General features: G+C 44.9%; 1 protein-coding gene across 1 annotated transcript in view; it reads left to right on the top strand.

The window, feature by feature from the left end:
• The window catches only part of LOC126336002 (agrin-like), a 1,245,461-nt gene that overhangs the window by 961,035 nt on the left and 259,247 nt on the right, over positions 1–25,179 (top strand). Inside the window, exons 8-10 of the mRNA XM_049999480.1 lie at positions 1,272–1,395; positions 11,147–11,326; positions 13,789–14,079. Of these exons, the coding sequence (XP_049855437.1) occupies positions 1,272–1,395; positions 11,147–11,326; positions 13,789–14,079 (595 nt within the window). The remainder of the gene's footprint in view (positions 1–1,271; positions 1,396–11,146; positions 11,327–13,788; positions 14,080–25,179) is intronic.

Below are 25,179 nucleotides of genomic sequence, written 5' to 3'. Positions count from 1 at the left end.
GATTGTTCGGTAATTTTCACATCTGTCAACACCTGATTTCTTTGGGATTGGAATTATTATATTCTTCTTGAAATCTGAGGTATTTCGCCTGTCGCATACATCTTGCTCACCAGATCGTGGATTTTTGTCAGGACTGGCTCTCCCAAGGCTGTCAGTAGCTCTAATGGAATGTTGTCTACTCCCGAGGCCTTGTATCGACTCAGGTCTTTCAGTGCTCTGTCAAACTCTTCACGCAGTATCATATCTTCCATTTCATCTACATCCTCTTCCATATCCATAATATTGTCCTGAAGCACATCGCCCTTGTATAGACCCTCTACATACTCCTTCCACCTTCCTGCTTTCCCTTTTTTGCTTAGAACTGGTTTTCCATCTGAGCTCTTGATATTCATACAAGTGGTTCTCTTTTCTCCAAAGGTGTCTTTAATTTTCCTGTAGGACGTATCTCGCTTGCCCCTAGTGAGATAAGCCTCTACATCCTTACATTTGTCCTCTAGCGATCCCTGCTTAGCCATTTTGCACTTCCTGTCGATCTCATTTTCGAGACGTTTGTATTGCTTTTTGCCTGCTTCATTTACTGCATTTTTATATTTTCTCCTTTCATCAATTAAATTCAATATTTCTTCTGTTACCCATGGAGTTCTACTAGCCCTCATCTTTTTACATACTTGATCCTCTGCTGCCTTCACTACTTCATCCCTCAAAGCTACCCATTATTCTTCTGCTGTATTTCTTTCCCCCATTCTTGTCAATTGTTCCCTTATGCTCCCCCTGAAACTCTGTACAACCTCTGCTTTAGTCAGTTTAACCAGGTCCCATCTCCTTAAATTGCCACCTTTTTGCAGTTTCTTCAGTTTTAATCGACAGTTCATAACCAATAGATTGTGGTCAGAGCCCACATCTGCTCATGTAAATGTCTTATAATTTAGAACCTGGTTCCTAAATCTCTGTCGTACCATTATATAATCTATCTGAAACCTGTCAGTATCTCCAGGCTTCTTCCATGTATATAACCTTCTTTCATGATTCTTGAACCAAGTGGTACCTACGATTAAGTTGTGTTGTATGCAAAATTCTACCAGGCAGCTTCCTCTTTCATTTCTTAGCCCCAATCCATATTCACCTACTACGTTATATTTAGGTGCAGTGATTTGTCATTCACAGTTTAATGAAATTGTCGTTACAAGTTTCTGCAATGTGAAAAACTTCTCCAGGTTATATCATTTCCTTTTCGTATGAGTGCGGTACATTCTCTTGTTGTTTGTCTGCAGGAGTCTGGCGAGGTACGGCCGGTGTGCGGCTCCGACGGCAGTACATACCCCAGCGCGTGCGAGATGCGTCGCGCGGCCTGCCTACTCAACAGGAGCCTGCACGTCGCGCACGAGGGCGCCTGCGGTTAGTGAACACGGCAGCTGCACTTACCTAATACGGGGCGCTCATTAGCTGCCTGCTGTTTTACCCATTGCTTCTTCCACTGCATAATTAAAAGCTCATAGGCATTATGCATCACAGTTTAATAAAAATTACTACGACACTGCCGGCCGTTAAAATACTAATACTTGGAAGAACAGAAAATAACAAAATTTTATTTATTATGCAAATACATTGTAGCAGGAAGAATATGCTAAATTTATAGGTGATTTGGGGGTATAAGTGATGCGAAATACAGTAAACATAGGTTACATCTTCGGCAGCAATAATCACTCTGACTCATCATACATCTTAGTTGAAATTGGATAGAGATTCGGTTACGTCGGCTCGTATTGGTTCAACACTCTGTCAGAGTTATTCAGTCGTAGTCACTGGCGTGCGGTGGCAGTGAGTCTCTCGGTAACACATAAGTTCCAAGATTTTTCCTTGGGTAAGACATCCGGGGATCGTGCTTGTCAAGGCGACAGTCAAACACCTTCTGAACTGAGGTACGTCAGGACACAAGTAGCATGTGATCATGGATTTTCTTGTTGAAAGATGAGACCTCGAATAAATGGCACAGCCGTCGCCCTAAACATGTCAGAAATGTAACGCCTGCTGTCCAAATTACTTGGCTTTGTAAACCAGAGGTAACAACGTTGAGCAGCCATTGCACCCAGTACTATCACACCAAGTGCTGGGCTAATATGACGATAGCGAACGCTGTCTGACAACATTCGTTCCTCTCGGAACCTCCACACACAGATACGTTCATCGTAATACTGTAAGCAGAACCAAGAGGTGTCGTTACTGGGCACCCAACAGTCGGCGTCCAGGCACTGTCTCACTGTCTGTGTGGACATATTACAAACAAGTCAATTTCCTGTTTCAAGGTGTGTGACGTGGCTGTACATTGCTAAGCAGCTATGTGAACCGAATGGCGTCAGTCCCGCAGGGCAACTTAAATCCTGCGTGCTGTTGGCTCAACACTGCAGAGTATCACTTTCCTTAACCCACAGATTCCATAGCCTCATGACAGTCGAGGAATCCTTATCATTGTAAGTAGAAATGTTGCAGTATGATAATCCGAAGCCCTGACGAATTCATACCTGTGTTATTACACACATCAAAAAAAGTTTTGCATCACCTCGGTTCCGAGAGTTCTGGAACCTGTACAGAAAATTGGAATAGAGATCAACATAAACATCATTTCCGCCGTTTTTATTAGTCATGAAAATCACACATTGCATGTCGTAGCACCATACAGCGAGACCTTCAGAGGTAGTGGTCCAGATTGGTGTACACACGGGTACTTCTAATACCCAGTAGCACGTTCTCTTGAATTGATGCATGCCTGTATTCGTCGTGGCATACTATCACAAGTTCATCAAAACACTTTTGGTCACAATTGTCCCACTCCTCAACGGCGATTCGGTGTAGATCCCTCAGGGTGGGGGTGGAACACATTGTCCATAAACAGCCCTTTTCAATCTCTCCCAGGCATGTTCGATAGGGTTGTCTGGAGAACGTGCTGGCCACTCTAGTCGAACAATGTCGTTATCCTGAAGGAAGTCATTCACAAGAGGTGCACGATGAGGGCGCAAATTGTCCATGAAGACGAATGTCTCGCCAATATGCTGCCGATATGGTTGCACTATCGGTCGGAGGAGGGCATTCACTTGTCGTACAGCCGTTACGCCGCCTTCTTTGACCACCAGCGGCGTACGTCGGCCCCACATAACGCCACCCCAAAACATCAGGGGACCTACACCTTGCTGCACTCGCTGGACAGTGTGTCTAAGATGTTCAGTCAGACCGGGCTGTCTCCAAACACGTCTCCGACGATTGTCTGGTTGAAGGCATATGCGACACTCATCGGTGAAGAGAACGTGATGCCAATCCTGAGCGGTCCATTCGACGTGTTGTTGGGCGCATATTTACCACGATACATGGTGTCGTGGCTGCAAAGATGGACCTCGCCTTGGACGTCGGGAGTGTAGTTGCCCATCATGCAGCCTAATGCGCAAAGTTTGAGTCGTAACGCGATGTCCTGTGGCTGCACGAAAAGCATTATTCAACATGGTGGAGTTGCTGTCAGTGTTCCTCCGAGCCATAATCCGTAGGTAGCCGTTATGCACTACAGTAGTAGTCCTTGGGCGGCCTGAGAGAAGCATGTCATTGACAGTTCCTGTCTCTCTATATCTGCTCCATGTCCGAACAACATTGCCGACGGTATTGACCGTCTGACATGGCTGAACTACAGCCAACATGAGCCGTGTACCTCCTTCGTGGTGGAATGACTGGAACTGATCGGCTGTCGGACCCCCCTTCGTCTAACAGGCGCTGCTCCTGCATGGTTGTTCTCATCTTTGAGAGGGTTTAGTGACATCTCTGAACAGCCAAACAGACTGTGTCTGTGATACAATATCCACAGTCAACGTCTGTCTTCAGGAGCTCTGGGAACCGGGGTGATGCAATTTTTTTTTTAGATGTGTGTAGATGTTTCTCCTTCTTACACGAGGCATAACACGACCTTCTCACAAAGAAATAACTTTCAAATGCTATTTCTGAATGAGAATCCCACTGCATAATCTTTCCTTCACTATGGAATATAAAAGCGTTACTCCTACCTATTTCACGGGGTTGTGCTGAAATGCTAATCATATGCTTGTAGGCATGAAACACACTTATTGCCTTAAGTTCATAGGCTTCTATGGCCAGTGTCATTTTGAATAACATAATTTTGGGTACCACAACAAGTCATTATAAAATACTAAAACAACTGGTCGACGTTTCGACTGACTTTGCAGCGGTTCTCTTCAGGGGAGTTAACCGCCCTGAAGAAGACCTCTGCAAAATCGGTCGAAACATCGGCAATTTAGAGGCTTTAATGTCTTATAATGACGCGTCCTAATATCCAAAATTATTTTGTTCACACTTCGTGCAATTTTCATCGTGGGGCAATCGTAATGGTTCAAATGGCTCTGAGGACTATGGGACTTAACATCTATGGTCATCAGTCCCCTAGAACTTAGAACTACTTAAACCTAACTAACCTAAGGACATCACACAATACCCAGCCATCACGAGGCAGAGAAAATCCCTGACCCCGCCGGGTATCGAACCCGGGAACCCGGGCGTGCGAAGCGAGAACGCTACCGCACGACCACGAGATGCGGGCGGCAATCGTAATGCCCACCAGTGTAGTTAAAAGACATAATGGAATAATGTGGTTTCCGTAGTGATGGGACTGAATCACAGACTGTTATTGATGACGAGAGGATGGGCGAAAGGAGCCGATCTGGTCATTTCGTAGAAACAAATGTGATTTTATGGGATAATGAAGTTACATTCAAACCAACCGGTCTCCGTGGTCTCCTGGTCGACAGAAATGTCGTCTCTTTGTAAATTATTTTCAAACATTTCGACCTCCTATGTGAAATCCTCTGCAGTTCGTTCAAATAGGTGGTTCCTGAGCGTTATCTCTACTGTATGTCTATGCATAAGAAGGAACATAGGACGTGAGAAGTAGAGACAGCAGCCTTGTGTTTAGAACCCGCTTTCACTGTGGTAACGGTGACACGTCTCGTTTTTGAACTTCACGAAGCACAGATACCTTTGAGGAGTCAAAGTGTTCCCTAACCACTCCACTACCACCCAGAGTTACTCTCTCCTAATTGTTGACGTCATACATCTCGTCTGTGGATTTGACGTCAGATGATTAGGTGCTGATGGAGGCGGGGGAGTTTCTGATTGCCCAGTGGATCGGTGGCTGTGTGCCTCAATTCGATCTTGGACTCAGTAGTGCAGCGGCTGGACCTCCACGCAGGTGGTCCTGTTAGGATGGCGAACGATCTTTGGCGGCCTCATGGCTGAACTCTGGACTGCAGTGGATACCGACTCGATGACACCAATTCAATCGATACCCAGCCTGGCTGAGCGGGCAGTATCTGTATGCCCCAGGGCGGGCTTGTTCTGCACTGCCCACCTCAGGTGCCGCTGCCGCGACGCTGCTAAAGTCCCTAGAGTTGTGGTAAATTCACTGGTCATTGACCGGACGGTCTTGCCGTGGTAACGAGACATGAGGTATGAGGAAAAGCTGCGCCAGCTAGTTCCGGCAGGCAGCATGGTTTCGGCTACGAATCTTTACCTCGGTTCACATCGCTACATTGTGATGTATCCTATTCACCATGTCGTCAGAAGCATTCCTACTCCAACACTGCAGATACGTCTAGTTCAGTTTCTAATGGGTACGTATTTTGTCTTTAGATGATTTCCATGCGCCAAACAATGTAACTTGCTTAGAAAATCACTGGGATTCCCGAGTCGTGGCACTTGACTGTTGAAAAGCTTCCCACGAAGCTTTTTTTACTCAACTATTACCAAGAAACATCAAATCGGTTGCATGTAACAAGGATGAGTTTTTTCCTGCAAGAACCATGAATGTCAAACAGTAATTCTCTTACAGTTGTCAGTTTAATTACTTACTGCATATTCGTACTGTTGCATAATCACATAGTTGGACTGGAATCTATTTACCAAGTTGTTCGACCGTCATAATACGTTACCCGGCAAAAAATGAAGCGTTCAGAATGGAAGGACGAAACAAAATCAAAATTCACAGGCTGAGAGCGTGTGTGATGTTATGCAGTGATCACAAAATCGAGTCATACTTACGAGGAACTAAATGGAACGAGCTCACTTATGAATTAACTTAACACCCCCTCTGGCCTGAATGTGTGCTTTGATTCGCTTGGGTAGCTTGTAATAAAGCCATTACATTGTCAGAAGTCATTAGATGTAAGGCAACTGGTTTATTGGCCCGTTTGGAATACGCTCATCTTCTGAATGTCAAGTCAAGGAGACAAACTTTATACACGCAGTATGGAGTCATATGAATATGGCACATTCCAAAATGTACGTTACGTTTTGGAAAGACCACATACTGTCTGTATAAAGCTCTTCTCCCTGTTTGCTATTCTGAAGATGAGGGTCCTCGAAACACGTCAGTATAGCAGTTGCCTCATGTCCACTGACTAGTAAATATTTATCCAGCGTCAATATCAACACTGTTCAGCATTATAAATTTCAAATCAAATGGCACAATTTCAGAGACTTTACTGGTCTAATACAGACATAATTTTATGTATACTGACTGAAGAGGGAGTGAAAAATTGTACCAAAGCCGAGGATCTAACGCGGATTTCCTACTTACTAGGCAAATGCGTTGGCCACTAACCGTCCATGGCACAGTTGCTCACAATTTCACGGATTACCCTGGCACGCCTCCCACCTCAAACCAAATTCTCACTGCCGCCCCCAATCGACTTTAAATTCCCCCTTACACACGAACAGAATAGTCGAGATCTCCATGTTCTGGAATAGCGCTCAGGTACTTATGCAAATTAAATGTCACAATTTCAGAGACTTTACTGGTCTCATTTTGATATTTACAGCTCATTAAATTATTCCAAATAGTGTCATATAATGAACAATAAATGGGGATAAAATAAAAGTAATAGTCAGTGCACAACATATGCATCGAGTAGTACACTAAATATCATGTATTGTCTATTCCGATACGAAAGGCCTGTTACATTACAGCACACAACAATTGGAGCCTATAAAAGTGGAAACGTGGAACAGAGAGCGTAGTTCTGATGTTACTTTATCTAACTAATTTTCATTTCACCTCAAAGCCAGTACTGAAAAATGACTCTGAGCACAATGGGACTTAACATCTGAGGTCATTAGTCCCCTAGAACTTAGAACTACTTAAACCAAACTAACCTAAGGACATCACACACGTCCATGCACGAGGCAGAACTCGGACCTGCGCCCGTAGCGGTTGCGCGGTTCCGGACTGATGCGCCTAGAACCGCTCGACCACACCGGCCGGCAGAGCCCGTACTGCAAGGGGTGTTTTCGAGGCAAGCAATGTGTCCAACCTTGCGTGGAACCACTGCCGAGTAGGTAGATAGCTATCGCCAAATACACTGTGGCCGTTCTTTAGACTCTGGTACGTCACGCGTAGGTTTGAGCCGACTTGATTCGCTGAGAGCGATCTTGAAAAAAGTTGTCGCCAGTGGTCGGCGGAAGGTGCACGTGCCCGTCGACCTGGGACCGGACCGCAGCGACGCACGGATGCACGCCAAGACCGTAGGATCCTACGCACTGCCGTAGGGGACCTCACCGCCACTTCCCAGCAAATTAGGGACACTGTTGCTCCAGTGGTGTCGCGACAGGCGTGAATGGAGGGACGAATGGAGACGTGTCGTCTTCAGCGATGAGAGTCGCTTCTGCCTTGGTGCCAATGATGGTCGTATGCGTGTTTGGCGCCGTGAAGGTGAGCGCCACAATCAGGACTGCATACGACCGAGGCACACAGGGCCAACACCCGGCATCATGGTGTGGGGAGCGATCTCCTACACTGGCCGTACACCTCTGGTGATCGTCGAGGGGACACTGAATAGTGCACGATACATCCAAACCGCCATCGAACCCATCGTTCAACCATTCCTAGACCGGCAAGGGAACTTGCACGTCCGCATGTATCCCGTGCCACCCAACGTGCTCTAGAAGGTGTAAGTCAACTACTCTGGCCAGCAAGATCTCCGGATCTGTCACCCATTGAGCATGTTTGGGACTGGATGAAGCGTCGTCTCACGCGCTCTGCACGTCCAGCACGAACGCTGGTCCAACTGAGGCGCCAGGTGGAAATGGCATGGCAAGCCGTTCCACAGGACTACATCCAGTATCTCTACGATCTTCTCCATGGGAGAATAGCAGCCTGCATTGCTGCGAAAGGTGGATATACACTGTATTAGTGCCGACATTGTGCAAGCTCTGTTGCCTGTGTCTATGTGCCTGTGGTTCTGTCAGTGTGATCATGTGATGTATCTGACCCCAGGAATGTGTCAATAAAGTTTCCCCTTCCTGGGACAATGAATTCACGGTGTTCTTATTTCAATTTCCAGGAGTGTACATGGCGGCTTTCCTTCTACAACCCGAGATTGTGCTCTCCATCCCTAATGATTCCGTCGCCGACGAGTCGTTAAACCCCAACCATTCTTTCAAAAAACTAAAAAATGGGCTGAAAAAATTTCCTTCAAGTTAATTTGTATACCAGACAAGTATCACACACAATGGAAACACATTTCTAGTCCGAGGGAATAGAAAATATTGATCCCTCGACAACAGATGCTTTAGACCGCTGGAAATTACGTTGAAAATTAGCACTTCGATGGAACGAAATTTATGTCGTTTCTTCCATAAAATTCTCGAACGTTCCTCATAATACTGGACGTAGATGAAACTGTATATACAGTGAACCTATCGTACACGAAAATGTATTCATACACCCATCCTTCGCAGTTTGTCTTATTTAAGCTACACTTTACTCAAAATTGGTTTCATTGGCAGTTCTAAGCAAAATGGGTGTTTAAATAATATCCCATTATCAGGCTTTCTACAGCCCATAACATTTCTTAGGAATTTCCTCTGTTTATATTGTCTCGCGTAGTTTTCCAGTGCTCGAATCCACAAAGCTGTCTATAACTTTGGTACCTGCTACTACTATTTGTGCCAATAATAATTTTGTTTTCTTTGATATTTTACGAACACAAGCCTACCTGCTTTTAGCGAAACATTAACAGTTTCAAGTTAAATTTCGATGTGAAACAAGGAAAAGAAATGGAAATTCTGGGGTAATTAGTCGAACAATTCTGCTATCACATTGTTCGAGGTAACTCAGCCTCCGTCTCTTGTGATTCATCTTTTAACGCTGCTACTTACATTATTTTACATCTGCTCTGTTCCACGACAGGTATGACTACCAATAATAATGCTTGAAAGAGTCCTATACGATTAAAACGTTATTTCTCGAACTGCTCTGCTCAACTTTATTTGCTCGTTTAAAGCACCGTTATCATTTGTATGACTCTTTTCTCCAGACAAATCTGGCACATTCCAGGGGCTAACAATGCAAAAGAAATGTAACCCAAATCGTTTGATAAATATTGTTAAGGGCAGTGACGGACAAGTTCGGCCTGAGGAGGAAGTGAATTTATTCCTCATCAAATGATGTGGTAAATTACTTAGACGCTGGTTCCGTATTTTGGAGGACAGAGATTCATATCGCTATCTAAATTCAGGTTTTCGTTGATTTCGCTAATTTGCTTAGCTCGAATACAATAAGGACCATCCGACAGTTACAAGTAATTATAGTCTCATACTTCTTTTTCAGACTTATTTAGCATGTTTGTTTCTCGCATATTATACCGTTTTGGAGGAAAATAGTGTTTTCGGCGTCAGTTCGCAAAGTGCTATCTTATGAACATTATCTCGCTCCCTCCGAGATCGAGAAGACAGTAGATATCGGAGCACAGATTGAGAGAGGCTTTGTTTCTTGCTTCTGTAGTTCATTTGACATCCTTCGTTTTCGTTGATTGCGCTAATTTGCTTAGCTCGAATACAATAAGGACGATACGAAAGTTGCAAGTAATTATAGTCTCATATTGCTGAAATCTTTTTTTTCTTTTTCAGATTTATTTAGCATGTTTGTTTCTCGCATATTATACCGTTTTGGAGGAAAATAATGTTTTCGGCGTCAGTTCGCAAAGTGCGATCTTGTGAACATTATCTCGCTCGCTCCGAGATCGAGAAGACAGTACATATCGGAGCACAGATTGGGAGAGGCTTTGTTTCCTGTTTCTATAATTCATTCGATAGCCTTCGCCACTGTCACGTACTGAATAAAGCATGTGCTTACGGAATATCGTAACAGCTTCTTGGTTGTATTCAGTACTGTGTGGGATGCAGTATGCAGCAGAGGCATTATTGGCCCTTTTTTCATTCGAGAAATGGCTACTGGTGCACGTTATGTTGCAATTTTGGAACAATTTGTCGCCACACAGCAAACGTTAGAGGATCAACCAGGTAATGAATGGCTTATGCAAGATGGAGCCCGACCACAACGGACCGAACAAGTGTTTCGCTTTCTTGAGGAATACTTCGAGAATCGAGTTATTGCTTTGGAATATCCCAAATTTACTGGTGCAGGCATGGATTGGCCTCCATATTCGCCGGATGTGACTCCCTGTGACTTATTTTGTGGGGCACAGTGAAAGACATGGTCTACCTGAAGCATCCCGCCACGCTGGACGAGCTTGAATCGATGATCTCTGTGGCATGTGAATCCACTTCGGTTGAGAAACTACGAAATGTGATGGCGAATTTCATTCTTCGTTTGCGCCACCTCTGTAGTGCCAATGGTGAACATTTTGAAAACATTGTGACGTGATTGTTTGCAAAGATTGTTTTCATACGATTACTTCACCTATGTATGCTGATATGAGCTGTACAGCGTACAGAGCCATATGTTAGCAGCTTTTGTAACTATTATTTCAAGCTGCTGTATAAACTTCTTACAGCTTTCACAATAAACGTACCGTTTACTGCATTCCTCTATCGATCTTTGTTTTCGAGATATTTAATTTTGAAATCAGGGAGCCCTTTCCTGGACACCCTGTATCATTGCAATATATACATATCGATGTATCGAAGTACCTCTACATTAATGAAATCAAATCTGAATATTGTCACAGAAATATGTTAAATATTTTACGGAAACACAGTAGAATATTGCTGGTATCGGGAGTTGAGGTGAGGTGCCGTAATGGTTACGTGATTCAAATACCATTACAAGACTAAGAGACGTGTGTGTTCTGTGTGACAGGCCTGTGCCCGCACGAATGCTCCGAGGGCAGCTCGCCGGTGTGCGGCTCGGACCGGCGGACGTACCGCAGTGAGTGCGAGCTGCGGCGAGCCTCGTGCCGCCTGCCCGCCGACAGCCCGCCCCTCGCCGTGCTGCACGCCGGGCCTTGCCTGGGCCTGCCGCTGGCGCCGCCGCCCCCAGGTCAGCACTCCACTCCACTAAACTACACTACACTCAGTTATTTGGAAAGTAAGGAACGATCGGTCGCGAAATGGAAACCACAGTGAAAATCCGATGATGTTTTGCTCAGGTGTGTTGGGCAGTGTCTCTAGTATGCCCGTCGATCGCGTTACGTCGTTCTTTTTAGTTCTGAGCACACAGAGAGCACATAAAGCTACCTAGAACAATAGTGTCTGTCAACAAGTACGAGGGCCTGGTGTCGCCTGAAGCTATGCAGCCAACTTAACATGACTGTCGTGCATTTTCTTCTTCAAGACAAAACTCAGCCGCATTCTGCAGGGGCAATGAAAATGCTTCTGCATCGTTTTTTAGTCGAAATGTTTGATTACCCACAATACAGCCCGTAATTGTCTCCCTATGAGTTCCATCTCTGCTCACACGAACCGCTGGCTATGAAGACAACATTTTGACACAGATAACGAGCTGTAGGCCAGCGTAGAGAAGTGGCAGAAAGCAGTGGCAGCTGCCTTCTATAACGAGGGTATTGGAGAGTTGGTTCAACGCTACGACAAACGTCTAAATCGGATCGGCGACTATGGAGGTAAGTACCAGGAACTTGTAGCTAAGGTTGCAAATAGTTTCCACTTTCACGCTGGTTTCCATTTCGAGACCTATCAATCTTTTTTTTCTCTGGATAGCACTCGTACACCAGCCTTCCAACAGGATCCTTCCTACAGGATTGTCACCATATACATTGCCGTTTTAAAATAACTCGCATGCTCAGGTGTTTTTGGTAACGATCTTGCATATTAACATCTACACCACTGGCCATTAAAATTGCTACACCAAGATGAAATGCAGATGATAAACGGGTATTCATTGGACAAATATATTATACTAGGACTGACATGAGATTACATTTTCGCGCAATTTGGGTGCATAGATCCTGGGAAATCAGTACCCAGAACAACCCACTCTGCCCCTAATATCGGTCTTGATACGCCTGGGCATTGAGTCAAACAGAGCTTGGATGGTGTCTACAGGTACAGCCGCCCATGCAGCTTCAACACGATACCCCAATGCATCAACAGTAGTGAGTGGCGTATTGTGACGAGCCAGTTGCTCGGCAACCACTGACCAGACGTTTTCAGTTGATCAAAGATCTGGAGAATGTGCTGGCCGGGGCAGCAGTCGAACATTTTCTGTATCCATAAAGGCCCGCACAGGACCTGCAACATGCGGTCGTGCATTATCCTACTGAAATGTAGGGATCGAATGAAGGATAGAGCCACGGGTCTTAACACATCTGAAATGTAACGTCCACTGTTCAAAGTGCCGTCAGTCCGAACAAGAGGTGACTGAGACGTGTAACCAGTGGCACCGAATACCATCACGCCGGGTGATACGCCAGTATGGTGATGACGAATAAGCGCTTCCAATTCGCGTTCACCGCGATGTCACCAAAAACGGTTGCGACCATCATGATGCTGTAAACAGAACCTGGATTCAACCGAAAAATCACGTTTTGCCATTCGTGCACCCAGGTTCGTCGTTGAGTACACCATCGCAGGCGCTCATGTCTGTGATGCAGCGTCAAGGGTAACCGCACGCATGGTCTCCGAGCTGATAGTCCATGCTGCTGCAAACTTCGTCGACCTGTTCGTACAAATGGTTTTTGTCTTGCAAACGTCCCCATCTGTTGACTTAGGGATCGAGAGGTGGCTGCAAGATCCATTACAGCCACGCGGATAAGATGCGTATCATCTCGACTGCTAGTGATACGAGGCCTTTCGGATCCAGCATGGCGTACCGTATTACCCTCTTGAATCCATCGATTCCATATTCTGCTAACAGTCATTGGATCTCGACCAACGCGAGCAGCAGTGTCGCGATACGATAAACCGCAATCGCGATAGGCTACAGTCCGACCTTTATCAATGTTGGAAACGTGATGGTAAGCATTTCAGCTCCTTACACGAGGCATCACAACAACGTTTCACCAGGCAACGCCGGTCAACTGCTGTTTGTGTATGAGAAATCAGTTGGAAACTTTCTTCATGTCAGCACGTTTTAGGTGTCGCCACCGACGCCAACTTTGTGTGAATGCTCTGAAAAGCTAATCATTTGCATATCACAGCATCTTCTTCCTTTCGATTAAATTTCGCGTCTGTAGCACGTCATCTACGTGGTGTAGCAATTTTAATGGGCTGTAGTGTAAGTTCATTAGTCCTTTTTTGTCCCGTGTCCTCTCATCGATCAACCGCAGAGTTGGAAAAACTCACCCTATATACCTAAATCCATCTTTATAATCTGTATGGATTCCGAGGCGACTGGAAGATGTTTCGAATGCCAGCGGTGGTGCTACAGTGTATTAGTCACGTTGATGTGTCGTGTCTGTGGTGTTTCCGCGTTTTTATCACCTGCTCGTACAAAGACGAACACGAAGGCGGCGCGTGTAGAGGCTGTGCTTGGCGCGCCCGCAGGCAGCGAGCCCACGACGTCCTCGCCGGCCGGCGGCGGCGGCGGCGCCTCTCCCGCGGCCGGGGACGGCTGCCGCGGGGTGCGCTGCGACCTGGGCGCCACGTGCGAGCTGGACGAGGAGCAGCGGCCGCGCTGCGCCTGCCGCTTCAGCTGCCCGCCGGCGCCCGCGGGCCCGCGCGACGCATGGCTGTGCGCCTCGGACGGCGCCCTACACCCCAGCCTCTGCCACCTGCGGCACGCCGGCTGCCTCGCCGGCGACGAGCTGCGCCTGCGGCCCAGGGAGCTCTGCGTCGGTGAGGCGACACACCCCATACTCTTCTCCTGTGTTTCACACGCACACACGTTCACCTTAGCGAACGTTTCACCTAGGTTTTACGAAGAACGAGGAAGACTGCCTCTGAAATTCTGAAGGTGGCGGCAATAAAATAGAGGGGGTGAAAGGCTATTTGTACAGAAACCAGATGGCAGTTATAAGAGTCGACGGGCATCAAAGAGAAGCACTGGTTGGGAATGGAGTGTGATATGGTTGTAGTCTATCCCCGATGTTATTCAGTCTATATATTGAGCAGGCAGTAAAAGAAACAGAAGAAAAATTCGGAGTAGGAATTAAAATCCATGGAGAAGAAATAAAAACTTTGAGGTTCGCCGATGACATTGTAATTCTGTCAGAGAAAGCAAAGGACCTGGAAGAGCAGCTGAACGGAATGGACAGTGCCTTGAAAGGAGGATATAAGATGAACATCAACAAAAGCAAAATGAGGATAATGGAATGTAGTCGAATTAAATCGGGTGATGCACAGGGAATTAGTTTAGGAAATGAGACGCTTAAAGTAGTAAATGAGTTTTGCTATTTGCAAAATAACTGATGATAGTCGAAGTAGAGAGGATATAAAATGTAAACTGGCAATGGCAAGGAAAGCGATTCTAAAGAAGAGAAATTAGTTTACATCGAATATAGCTTTAAGTCTCAGGAAGTCTTTTCTGAAAGTATTTGTATGGAGTGTAGCCATGTATGGAAGTGAAACGTGGACGATAAATAGTTTGCACAAGAACATAAGCTTTCGAAATGTCGTGCTACAGAAGAATGCTGAAGATTAGATGGGTAGATCTTATAAGTAATGAGGAGGTATTGAATAGAATTGGGGAGGAGTTTGTGGCACAACTTGACTAGAAGAGGGCCTCGGTTTGTAGGAAATGTTCTGAGGCATCAAGGGATCACCAATTTATCACTGGAGGGCAGCGTGGAGGGTAAAAGTCGTAGAGGGAGACCAAGAGATGAATACACTAAGCAGATTCAGAAAGATGTAGGTTGCTGTAGGTACTGGGAGCTTGCACAGGCCGCGCGGGATTAGCCGAGCGGTCTTAGGCGCTGCAGTCATGGACTGTGTGGCTGGTCCTGGCGGAGGTTCGAGTACTGCCACAGGCGCGCGCGCGCGCGCGCGCGCGCGCCTGTGTGTGTGTTTGTGTGTGTGTGTGTGTGTGTGTGTGTGTGTGTGTGTGTGTGTGTGTGTGTGTTTGTCCGCAGGATAATTTAGGTTAAGTAGTGTGTAAGCTTAGCGACTGGTGACCTTAGCAGTTAAGTCGCATAAGATTTAACACGCATTTGAACATTTTTGAGCTTGCACACGTTATAGTAGCACGGAGAGCTGCATCAAACCAGTCTCAGGACTGAAGCCCACAACAACCACAACATTCTGTCGAGGAGCTCCTGGAAGAGCTGAAAAATTAAGCAAATTCCAGTGTTACATTGTTGATTTTCTTTATTTAAACTTACTACTTACCGCCTGAATGTTGTTGTTGTTGTCTTCAGTCCTGAGACTGGTTTGATGCAGCTCTCCATGCTACTCTATCCTGTGCAAGCTGCTTCATCTCCCAGTACCTACTGCAACCTACATCCTTCTGAATCTGCTTAGTGTACTCATCTCTCGGTCTCCCTCTACGATTTTTACCCTCCACGCTGCCCTCCAATGCTAAATTTGTGATCCCTTGATGCCTCAAAACATGTCCTACCAACCGATCCCTTCTTCTAGTCAAGTTGTGCCACAAACTTCTCTTCTCCCCAATCCTATTCAATACCTCCTCATTAGTTACGTGATCTATCCACCTTATCTTCAGTATTCTTCTGTAGCACCACATTTCGACAGCTTCTATTCTCTTTTTGTCCAAACTAGTTATCGTCCATGTTTCACTTCCATACATGGCTACACTCCAAACAAATACTTTCAGAAACGACTTCCTGATACATAGATCTATATTCGATGTTAACAAATTTCTCTTCTTCAGAAACGCTTTCCTTGCCATTGCCAGTCTACATTTTATATCCTCTCTACTTCGACCATCATCAGTTATTTTACTTCCTAAATAGCAAAACTCCTTTACTACTTTAAGTGTCTCATTTCCTAATCTAATTCCCTCAGCATCACCCGATTTAATTTGACTACATTCCATTATCCTCGTTTTGCTTTTATTAATGTTCATCTTATATCCTCCTTTCAAGACACTGTCCATTCCGTTCAACTGCTCTTCCAAGTCCTTTGCCGTCTCTGACAGAATTACAATGTCATCGGCGAACCTCAAAGTTTTTACTTCGTCTCCATGAATTTTAATACCTACTCCGAATTTTTCTTTTGTTTCCTTTACTGCTTGCTCAATATACATATTGAATAACATCGGGGAGAGGCTACAACCCTGTCTCACTCCTTTCCCAACCACTGCTTCCCTTTCATGCCCCTCGACTCTTATTACTGCCATCTGGTTTCTGTACAAATTATAAATAGCCTTTCGCTCCCTGTATTTTACCCCTGCCACCTTTAGAATTTGAAAGAGAGTATTCCAGTCAACATTGTCAAAAGCTTTCTCTAAGTCTACAAATGCTAGAAACGTAGGTTTGCCTTTTCTTGATCTTTCTTCTAAGATAAGTCGTAAGGTCAGTATTGCATCACGTGTTCCAACATTTCGACGGAATCCAAACTGATCCTCCCCGAGGTCTGCATCTACCAGTTTTTCCATTCGTCTGTAAAGAATTCGCGTTAGTATTTTGCAGCCGTGGCTTATTAAACTGATAGTTCGGTAATTTTCACATCTGTCAGCACCTGCTTTCTTTGGGATTGGAATTATTATATTCTTCTTGAAGTCTGAGGGTATTTCGCCAGTCTCATACATCTTGCTCACCAGCTGGTAGAGTTTTGTCATGACTGGCTCTCCCAAGGCCGTCAGTAGTTCTAATGGAATGTTGTCTACTCCGGGGGCCTTGTTTCCACTCAGGTCTTTCAGTGCTCTGTCAAACTCTTCACGCAGTATCGTATCTCCCATTTCGTCTTCATCTACATCCTCTTCTATTTCCATAATATTGTCCTCAAGTACATCGCCCTTGTATAAACCTTCTATATACTCCTTCCACCTTTCTGCCTTCCCTTCTTTGCTTAGAACTGGGCTGCCATCTGAGCTCTTGATATTCATACACGTTGTTCTCTTCTCTCCAAAGGTCTCTTTAATTTTCCTGTAGGCAGTATCTATCTTACCCCTAGTGAGATAAGCTTCTACATCCTTACATTTGTCCTCTAGCCATCCCTGTTTAGCCATTTTGCACTTCCTGTCGATCTCATTTTTGAGACGTTTGTATTCCTTTTTGCCTGCTTCATTTACTGCATTTTTATATTTTCTCCTTTCATCAATTAAATTCAATATTTCTTCTGTTACCCAAGGATTTCTAGCAGCCCTCGTCTTTGTACCTACTTTATCCTCTGCTGCCTTCACTACTACATCCCTCAGAGCTAGCCATTCTTCTTCTACTGTATTTCTTTCCCCTATTCCTGTCAATTGTTCCCTTATGCTCTCTTTGAAACTCTGTACAACCTCTGGTTCTTTCAGTTTATCCAGGTCCCATCTCCTTAATTTCCCAAATTTTTGCAGTTTCTTCAGTTTTAATCTACAGGTCATAACCAATAGATTGTGGTCAGAGTCCACATCTGCCCCTGGAAATGTCTTACAACTTAAAACCTGGTTCCTAAATCTCTGTCTTACCATTATATAATCTATCTGATACCTTTTAGTATCTCCAGGGTTCTTCCGCCTGAATATGTTCTTTATATTTCATTTTATCTGTTTCTACTATCGTGTTATAATTTCATGTATTGACTCGTTCAATGACCATGGAGACTTCTCGTTAATTTGGTACCACGGAACAATAAATAAATAAAAATAAAAAATAGCAGACAACGAAGTCACTAGAGATGAAGAACAAGCTCGGATTGGGGAAGGGTGGGGAAGGAAATCGGCTGTGGCCTTTCAAAGGAACCATCCCAGCATTTGCCTAAAGCAATTTAGGCAAATCACAGGAAACCTAAATCAGGATGACAGGACGTGGATTTGAATCTTCGCCCTCCTTAATGCGAGTCCAGTATGCACTGCGCGACCTCGTTCTGAACAAAGAAAGAGTATCGATGGTTCGACATATACTAAAAGATAGCTGTTCGAAACATAGATACTTATCTGATTTGTCATATAAAGCGGCCGATTTGTCCGAGCGGTTCTAGGCGCTTCAGTCTGGAACCGCGCTCCTGCTACGGTCGCAGGTTCGAATCCTGCCTCAGGCATGGATATGTGTCATGTCCTTAGGTTAGTTAGAGCACTGATGACCTCAGATATTACGTCCCATAGTGCTTAGAGCCATTTGAACCACTTTGTCTTATAAAAGATTGTTGTTCGTACTGAAATTGCATAAAAGCTGACTGATCACTTAAATTAATCAAAATGGTAGATTAAACCGAGCCAGTGGTAGAATCACTTAATAAATTTCGGAGATAAACTGAAAAATATCTCCAAAGCACCTTACTCTCTTAGTTCAACAATTATCGATCGAAAATCGACGATCAGAGGGTACGCCTCTGTGAACGAAATCTAGGGCACATTCTAAATCAGTGTCTCTTTTGGGATCTGCGGAAGGCTGAGAGTGTTTGACTAACAGCTTACGCATATCACTAACCATGTAACCAATCTGCCTCTAGGATCAGCATAAAGTTTTCTTTCTTCTACTTAATCCTAGAACACATTGTTACTAAAACATCGTAAGTTTTACAACTCGATATTTTATTCAAAATAAGTCATAATTTATACTAGGGTCGTTGCGAAAGTAATGCCTCCCAGTTTTATTCATGGAAATTAAATGAGATACATAAATTCAATGGCACATCTAAATAGAGCAATATTCGAGCTACAGACTGTCATTATTCCTTACAGTCACCACCATTCGTTATGCACTTTTGCCAACGATGAACCAGGTCTCGCTTGTAAAACTCGGAACCAGCTGAAGCTAACGGCTTCCTTACAGCTTTGACAACAGCATCCGAGTCTTGTTAATGCTCGCCACGTAGACCATCTTTGAGAGTCCCAAAGAGATGGAAGTCGGTAGGCGCTAAATTGTGATGCGTTAAGACAGTCCAGCCGAATTTTGCAATGAGTTTTGTGGTCGCAAAACTGGTGTGGAGCCTGGCGTTACCATGTCGCATGTGAAAATTGCTTTTCTTGTCTGGCCTTACGCTGGAAATTAGGGTTTCCAGTTTAGTCAGTGTCGTCTTGTGGCGTACTGAATGAACAATTTCTCCTGGCTCCAGGACATCCAAAAGAACCACACTTGGTTAACCTAAAATACTATGTACATTACTTTACCTGCAGACCGCTGTGTCTTGAATTTTTTCTGTGGCGGAGAATACGCATGTCGCCATTCCATGGACTGTCTTTTGGATTCCGGCTCGCAGTGGTGACACCAAGTGTCATCTTCGGTGACGATGCTATTCACAATATTGTCACCTTCAGCTTCATATTGGTCCAGCACGTCCCGACAAATTTCCATTCGATAACTTTTTTGTTCTTCTGTAAGCATCCGCGGGACCCGTCTCGCACAGACTTTGTGATAACCAAGACATTCCAAAGTTGTTTCCAAGGCCTTACAGCCGACATTCAGTTATCTACGCGTCTCTCTTGTCGTTATCCGCCGATCAGCACGGACGAGATGATCAAGATGCTCTTCATTGCGAGAGATGACAGCTGTGCGGGGTCGACTGGGCCGTCGCTTGTCCTACACTCCCTTTTCACCATCTTGAAAATGCCCTACCCATCGTCTCACATTGCTCACGTCTACTGAATCATCTCCATGCATCTTTAGCACGCGTCGAAGGATTTCAATCGGACAGTTTCCTCAGCAGTGAGGAATTCAATCACACATCGCAGTTTTATATACGCCTCTATTTTGGAACACTCCTCTGCTGGCGCCAACTACCGCAGAACAACGGAACCACCTCAAGTGAGAGAGGAAGGTTAAAGCATTAGCTCTACACCAACGGCGTCTGGCGCGGACATCCAAAGTCACCACAAAAAAATAGGAGGCATTACTTTCGGAACGACCCTCATAGTTCATGCGCTATTTAATCAAATTGATAAGGTCTACAATGATATGTCTCATACAAAATACGTACAAAATATCCTGTTTTATAACTTAAACTGACAACACCAGATTGGTGGGAGCTGCGAACGGGAACCAACTGCAATCGCAAATTTTACGAGGATTGAGTACTCTAGCTTTAAAAAAGGAAATAAATGGGGCTGTTTGCCAAAGAAAAGGACGTAGGATGTATCCTAACAAATATAGACTGGTATTCATTGGATAATTTATTAGCGATAGACTAAAAGTCAATTAAAACTGGACTGAACATTTATTAATTCCAGGATTTATAAAGAGAGCACGAAACACTTACATTAGAACATAGTGAGTTCCTGGCTCCTCATTTACTAAGCAGATGAGTCAAAAATTAATGAAATGCTTGCTTCATGGACCCATGAACAATTTATAAGTTCTAAAATACAGATAGTTTGATGGGCAGGTACAACACACATGTTTACACATTTACAGTAGCAAGACACAGAAAAAAAGAGAGCCGAGAAGTGTTAAAGCATGCAGCATAATTAAGTGTAGTCGACAAAAAGGCATATTCCTACCAGTTATGTGTAACTAATGAACAGACAAGAAACCGCCAACATAAAACTACACTATAATATTCACGATCTCAACCATGGACTAGCCATGCCCAGTGGTTCGTACACACAGAACAGTCACGTAGGGGAAAGAGTCACTGAACGTTGCGAACAGCCAGAAACATAAATCGGAATTAACACAAACGAGAATCGAAATTAGTTTAAAGCCTAACGGTACAGAAGGAAACTGACAAACGAGGACCTGAGCACTCATTCGTTTTTCAATGCGTGGTCCAAGTTACACAAGCAAGACAATGGAATATTGAAAAATTTGTTGCTCCAAACAAAATTGGAAATTTATTGCAAAATAAAACAGAGCCACAGAACTGAAGGCTCTCTAAATGACATAGAAACACACAGATTCGACCAGACAAAGGTACTTAGAAATTGCAGAGCAAAATGAAGTTAATAAGAATAGAATAATAACGCAAGAAACAAAAACAGAAGCAGATGCTCACTGAAAAGACAAGAATGCTAGCTGAAGCCGAGCACAGGTCGTCCACTACTTTTCCACATTCCTAAGTTCTGAACAAAGCAACTATCTACGAAAGTCGAGTAATGGCCTAAGCCGAGCACTCCCTATGTTGAATAAACTACACGACATGATTGACAAGACCGAAGGCTGTGAAAGAAATGGATTAATACTTCGGCTAGGCTGAAACACACAAAGTCACCATACTAAAGCTATTGTAGACCACTCACGAGCGACGTAACTCATCAAGGTAACGAGTGCCTGAGCACGCTAACAAAATCGGGATCTACATAGGTAGCTACGAAGTGGCTAGAAAAAAGCCTTTCCACAGCTTGCCAGCTTCAACCGGGGGGGGGGGGGGGGGGGGGGGGGGGGGTTGACTGACTAAGTTTAACTACATCCACGGTCAAACACTTTGACAGACCAATACACAGACACATTCATTTAATACGTCATTTAAAGAGAGGAGGAATGGAAAAGAAACATAGGAATATAACGTTAAACATAAAGAAGGCCGCGGAAGGTAGAGGAAACACAGATTCTTAATGAATCTACATATATACTCGAAATACAGTCATGAAACGGAATAGTTGTAGAAAATGTGCGGAACTGCTGGCAGATAAGGACACTCTCAGCTGCTCACTCGCAGCATGATTTACTAAAACACCAAAAGTGTCGTGTACTAACAATTTGGAAAATAAAATTAACTTCAGTAATACATTATGAAATTCCTCATACAGAGTTATTTAAATACAAAATCCAGTCACAGATTCAATTCTATTCAAGTCTAACACTGACGTGGAACAAGTTATGTTTCTATTCAATGAACCATAAACACAAAAGCCTTTGCAAACTGTAAACATTCACAGCCGGAAATCCACAACTAATAAAATGTTCCGGGCTATTATGCCGTGGTCGAATGTATTTCACCTTAAAATCAAACGTTTCATTCCCATCTGCAGAGGATTTTTTGAAGGAAGATCGTAGCTTGGTTGAATGTCCGATTCACACCCTGGCTCGCTACTAACTGCAGCTACCGCGCAGTGGCGTGACGTCACGTGTTTGGAATACGCGAGTGGAATTGGCCGTTGTCGACTGCCCTCGTCCGCTGTTTGCTGTCACCCCATGGTGGAAGACTGGTTCACATCTTCTTCGGCAACGGAATCCACATGTCATTCAATTTCACACCCTCCTCTTTCCTCTTGAAATTCTTGTTTTTTTTTTTTTTATATAATCTCTATGGTCTCTCTGAACAACCTTTTATGGTATCCATTTGTGACAGCCAATACTTGAGTAAACATATTCTCACCCGCTGAACTGTCACTCTCCCCTCTTCTGCAATTGTCCTGGAGCTCTTCTAGTAGTTTTTTGACTGTCCTTTTTGTAGTACCCGCGTGCATCTCCTACAACTACACGGAATCCTATAAATTCCTGCTTTTTTTCCAGCGGTTGGCAAGAATCCTTGGCCGATTGTAAGTGATTTGGTATCTTCCGGGTGGGTTTGTAGATTACCCCAATGTTTCACTTTTTCAAGTAGCGGCCTTAATGAAGGGCTGGAAAACTTTTGGTTTCGCCACAGCGTGATAGCAACAGCGGACGGCGGCAGTCGACAATGGCCAATGGCGCTCGGTATTCAAAACATGTGACGTCACGCCACTGCACGGAAGCGGAATTTTGCTGTAGTCACAGCGAGCCATGGTGTGAATCGGACATTCCAGGAAGCTACTATCCTCACTGAAAATATCCTCCGCTGATGGGAACGAAACGTTATAGGGTGAAATCGATTCGGTCACGGCATGATAGCCCGGAACATATTATTAACTGTTAGACTGCCATTACACAGTGGCACACCACCAGTCCGCAATGCCAGTTTGTCTGTCGTAATACGGAAGAAAAACGTTCATCCCTCCCCTAGGAAGCAGTAATTGGAAAACAGCATGAAAGGAAGAGGAGGCACATGGTTTGACCGTATGAATGGAAAGGACACCATGCACGGCAAATCTTTCGAAAATATCTTCGGCTCACAGAGCGAACTGCGGACTCGCATAGTATCGGCGATCGCTGTAGCCACGTGCATTCTCTGGCGACGCGGCCAGGTCGCTATCGTGATTACTCCATACACATCTGATTTTAAGTGATGGCTTTCATTCTTTTGCCCGGTGTAGGGCAGCAGCTCGAAGTGGCATGTACAAGTCGTTGGAACTCCCCTGCAGAAAACTTGACCCATCCTGCCTCTACAGTCGTCCATAACTGCGAAAGATTTGCCGGTGGAAGAGTTTTTTCACGAACTGACTCTCGATTACGTAATGTGAATGTTCAACGGGATTCATGTCTGGCGATCTGGCAGGCCAAAGCATTTGCTTCAACTGTCCAGAATGTTAAAACTTCTTGGCAGATTAAAACTGTGTGCCGGACCGAGACTCCAACTCGGGACCTTTGCAATTCCTCTACCATCTGAGCTACCCAAGCACGACTCACACCCCGTCCTCATGGCTTTACTTTTGCCAGTATCTCGTCTCCTACCTTCCAAACTTTCGAATCTCGATCCGGCAGACAGTTTTAATCTGCCAGGAAGTTTCATATCAGCGCACATTCCGCTGCAGAGTGAAAATCTCATTCTCTGTGGCTAAGCCATGTCTCCGAAATATCCTTTTTTTCAGGAGTGCTGGTTCTGCAAGGTTCGCAGGAGAGCTTCTGTAAAGTCTGGAAGGTAGGAGACGAGGTACTGGCAGAAGTAAAATTGTGAGGACAGAGCGTGAGTCGTGCTTGGGTGGCTCAGATGGTAGAGCACTGGCCCGCGAAAGGCAAAGGTCCGGAGTTCGAGTCTCGGTCCGGCACACAGTTTTAATCTGCCAGGAAGCTTCATATCAGCGCACACTCCGCTGCAGAGTGAAAATGTCATTCTGTCCAGAATGTTCTCCAAACCAATCGCGAACAGGTGTGGCACGGTGACATGACGCATTGTCATCCGCAAAAATTTTATCGTTGTTTGGGAACAAGAATTTCATGAGTGACTTCAAATGGTCTCCAAGTGTTCAAAATCCAGATGGGCCGTCCAGTCCGTGTAACCACAGCCCACTCTGTTATGGAGCCACCACCACCTTACACAGTGCCTTGTTCACAAGTTAGGTCCACGACTTCGTGGGGTCTGCTCCACACTCGAAACCTACCATCAGCTCTTACCAACTGAAATCTCGACTAATCTGACCTGGTAATGATTTTCCAGTTGTCTAGACTCCAACCGATACGGTCACGAGCCCAGAAGTGGCGCTGCAGACGACGTAATGGTTGGTTGGTTGATTTAGGGGAGCGGACCAAACAGCGGGTCACCGGTCCCAACGGATTAGGGAAGGGTGGGGAAGGAAGTCGGCCGTGTCCTTTCAAAGTAACCATCCTGGCATCTGGCTAAGCGATTTAGGGAAATCACAGAAAACCTCAGTCAGGGTGGTCGGACGCGGGTTTGAATCGTCGCGTCCCCCCGAATGCGAGTCCAGTATGCTAACCACTGCGCCACCTCACTCACTGGCGACGTTAGGCTTCTAGCAAAGGCACTCGTGTCAGTCGATCTACTACCATTGCCCATTAACGTCAAATTTCGGGGCACTGTCCTAACGGATACGTTCGTAGTACATCCCACATTCAGTTCTGGTGTTGCTTCACGCTGCTTAGTTTTCTGTTAGCAGTGACTATGCAAAACGCGGCTGCTCTTGGGCTTCGAGTGAAAGCCGTCGGTCACTGTGATGCCCGTGGTAAGAGATAATGCCCGAAAATTGATACTCTCGCCACAGTCTTGACACTGTGGATCTCGGAATATTGAAATCTCTACCGCTTTCCGATATCGTATGTCCCATGCGGCTAGCTCCAACTGCCATCCTGCTTTCAAAATTCCGAT

Source organism: Schistocerca gregaria, chromosome 2 (assembly GCF_023897955.1).
Source record: "Schistocerca gregaria isolate iqSchGreg1 chromosome 2, iqSchGreg1.2, whole genome shotgun sequence".
NCBI classification, from domain to species: domain Eukaryota; kingdom Metazoa; phylum Arthropoda; class Insecta; order Orthoptera; family Acrididae; genus Schistocerca; species Schistocerca gregaria.
Note: the sequence above shows the minus strand (reverse complement) of the source record. Positions and strands in the feature narration are given on the sequence as shown.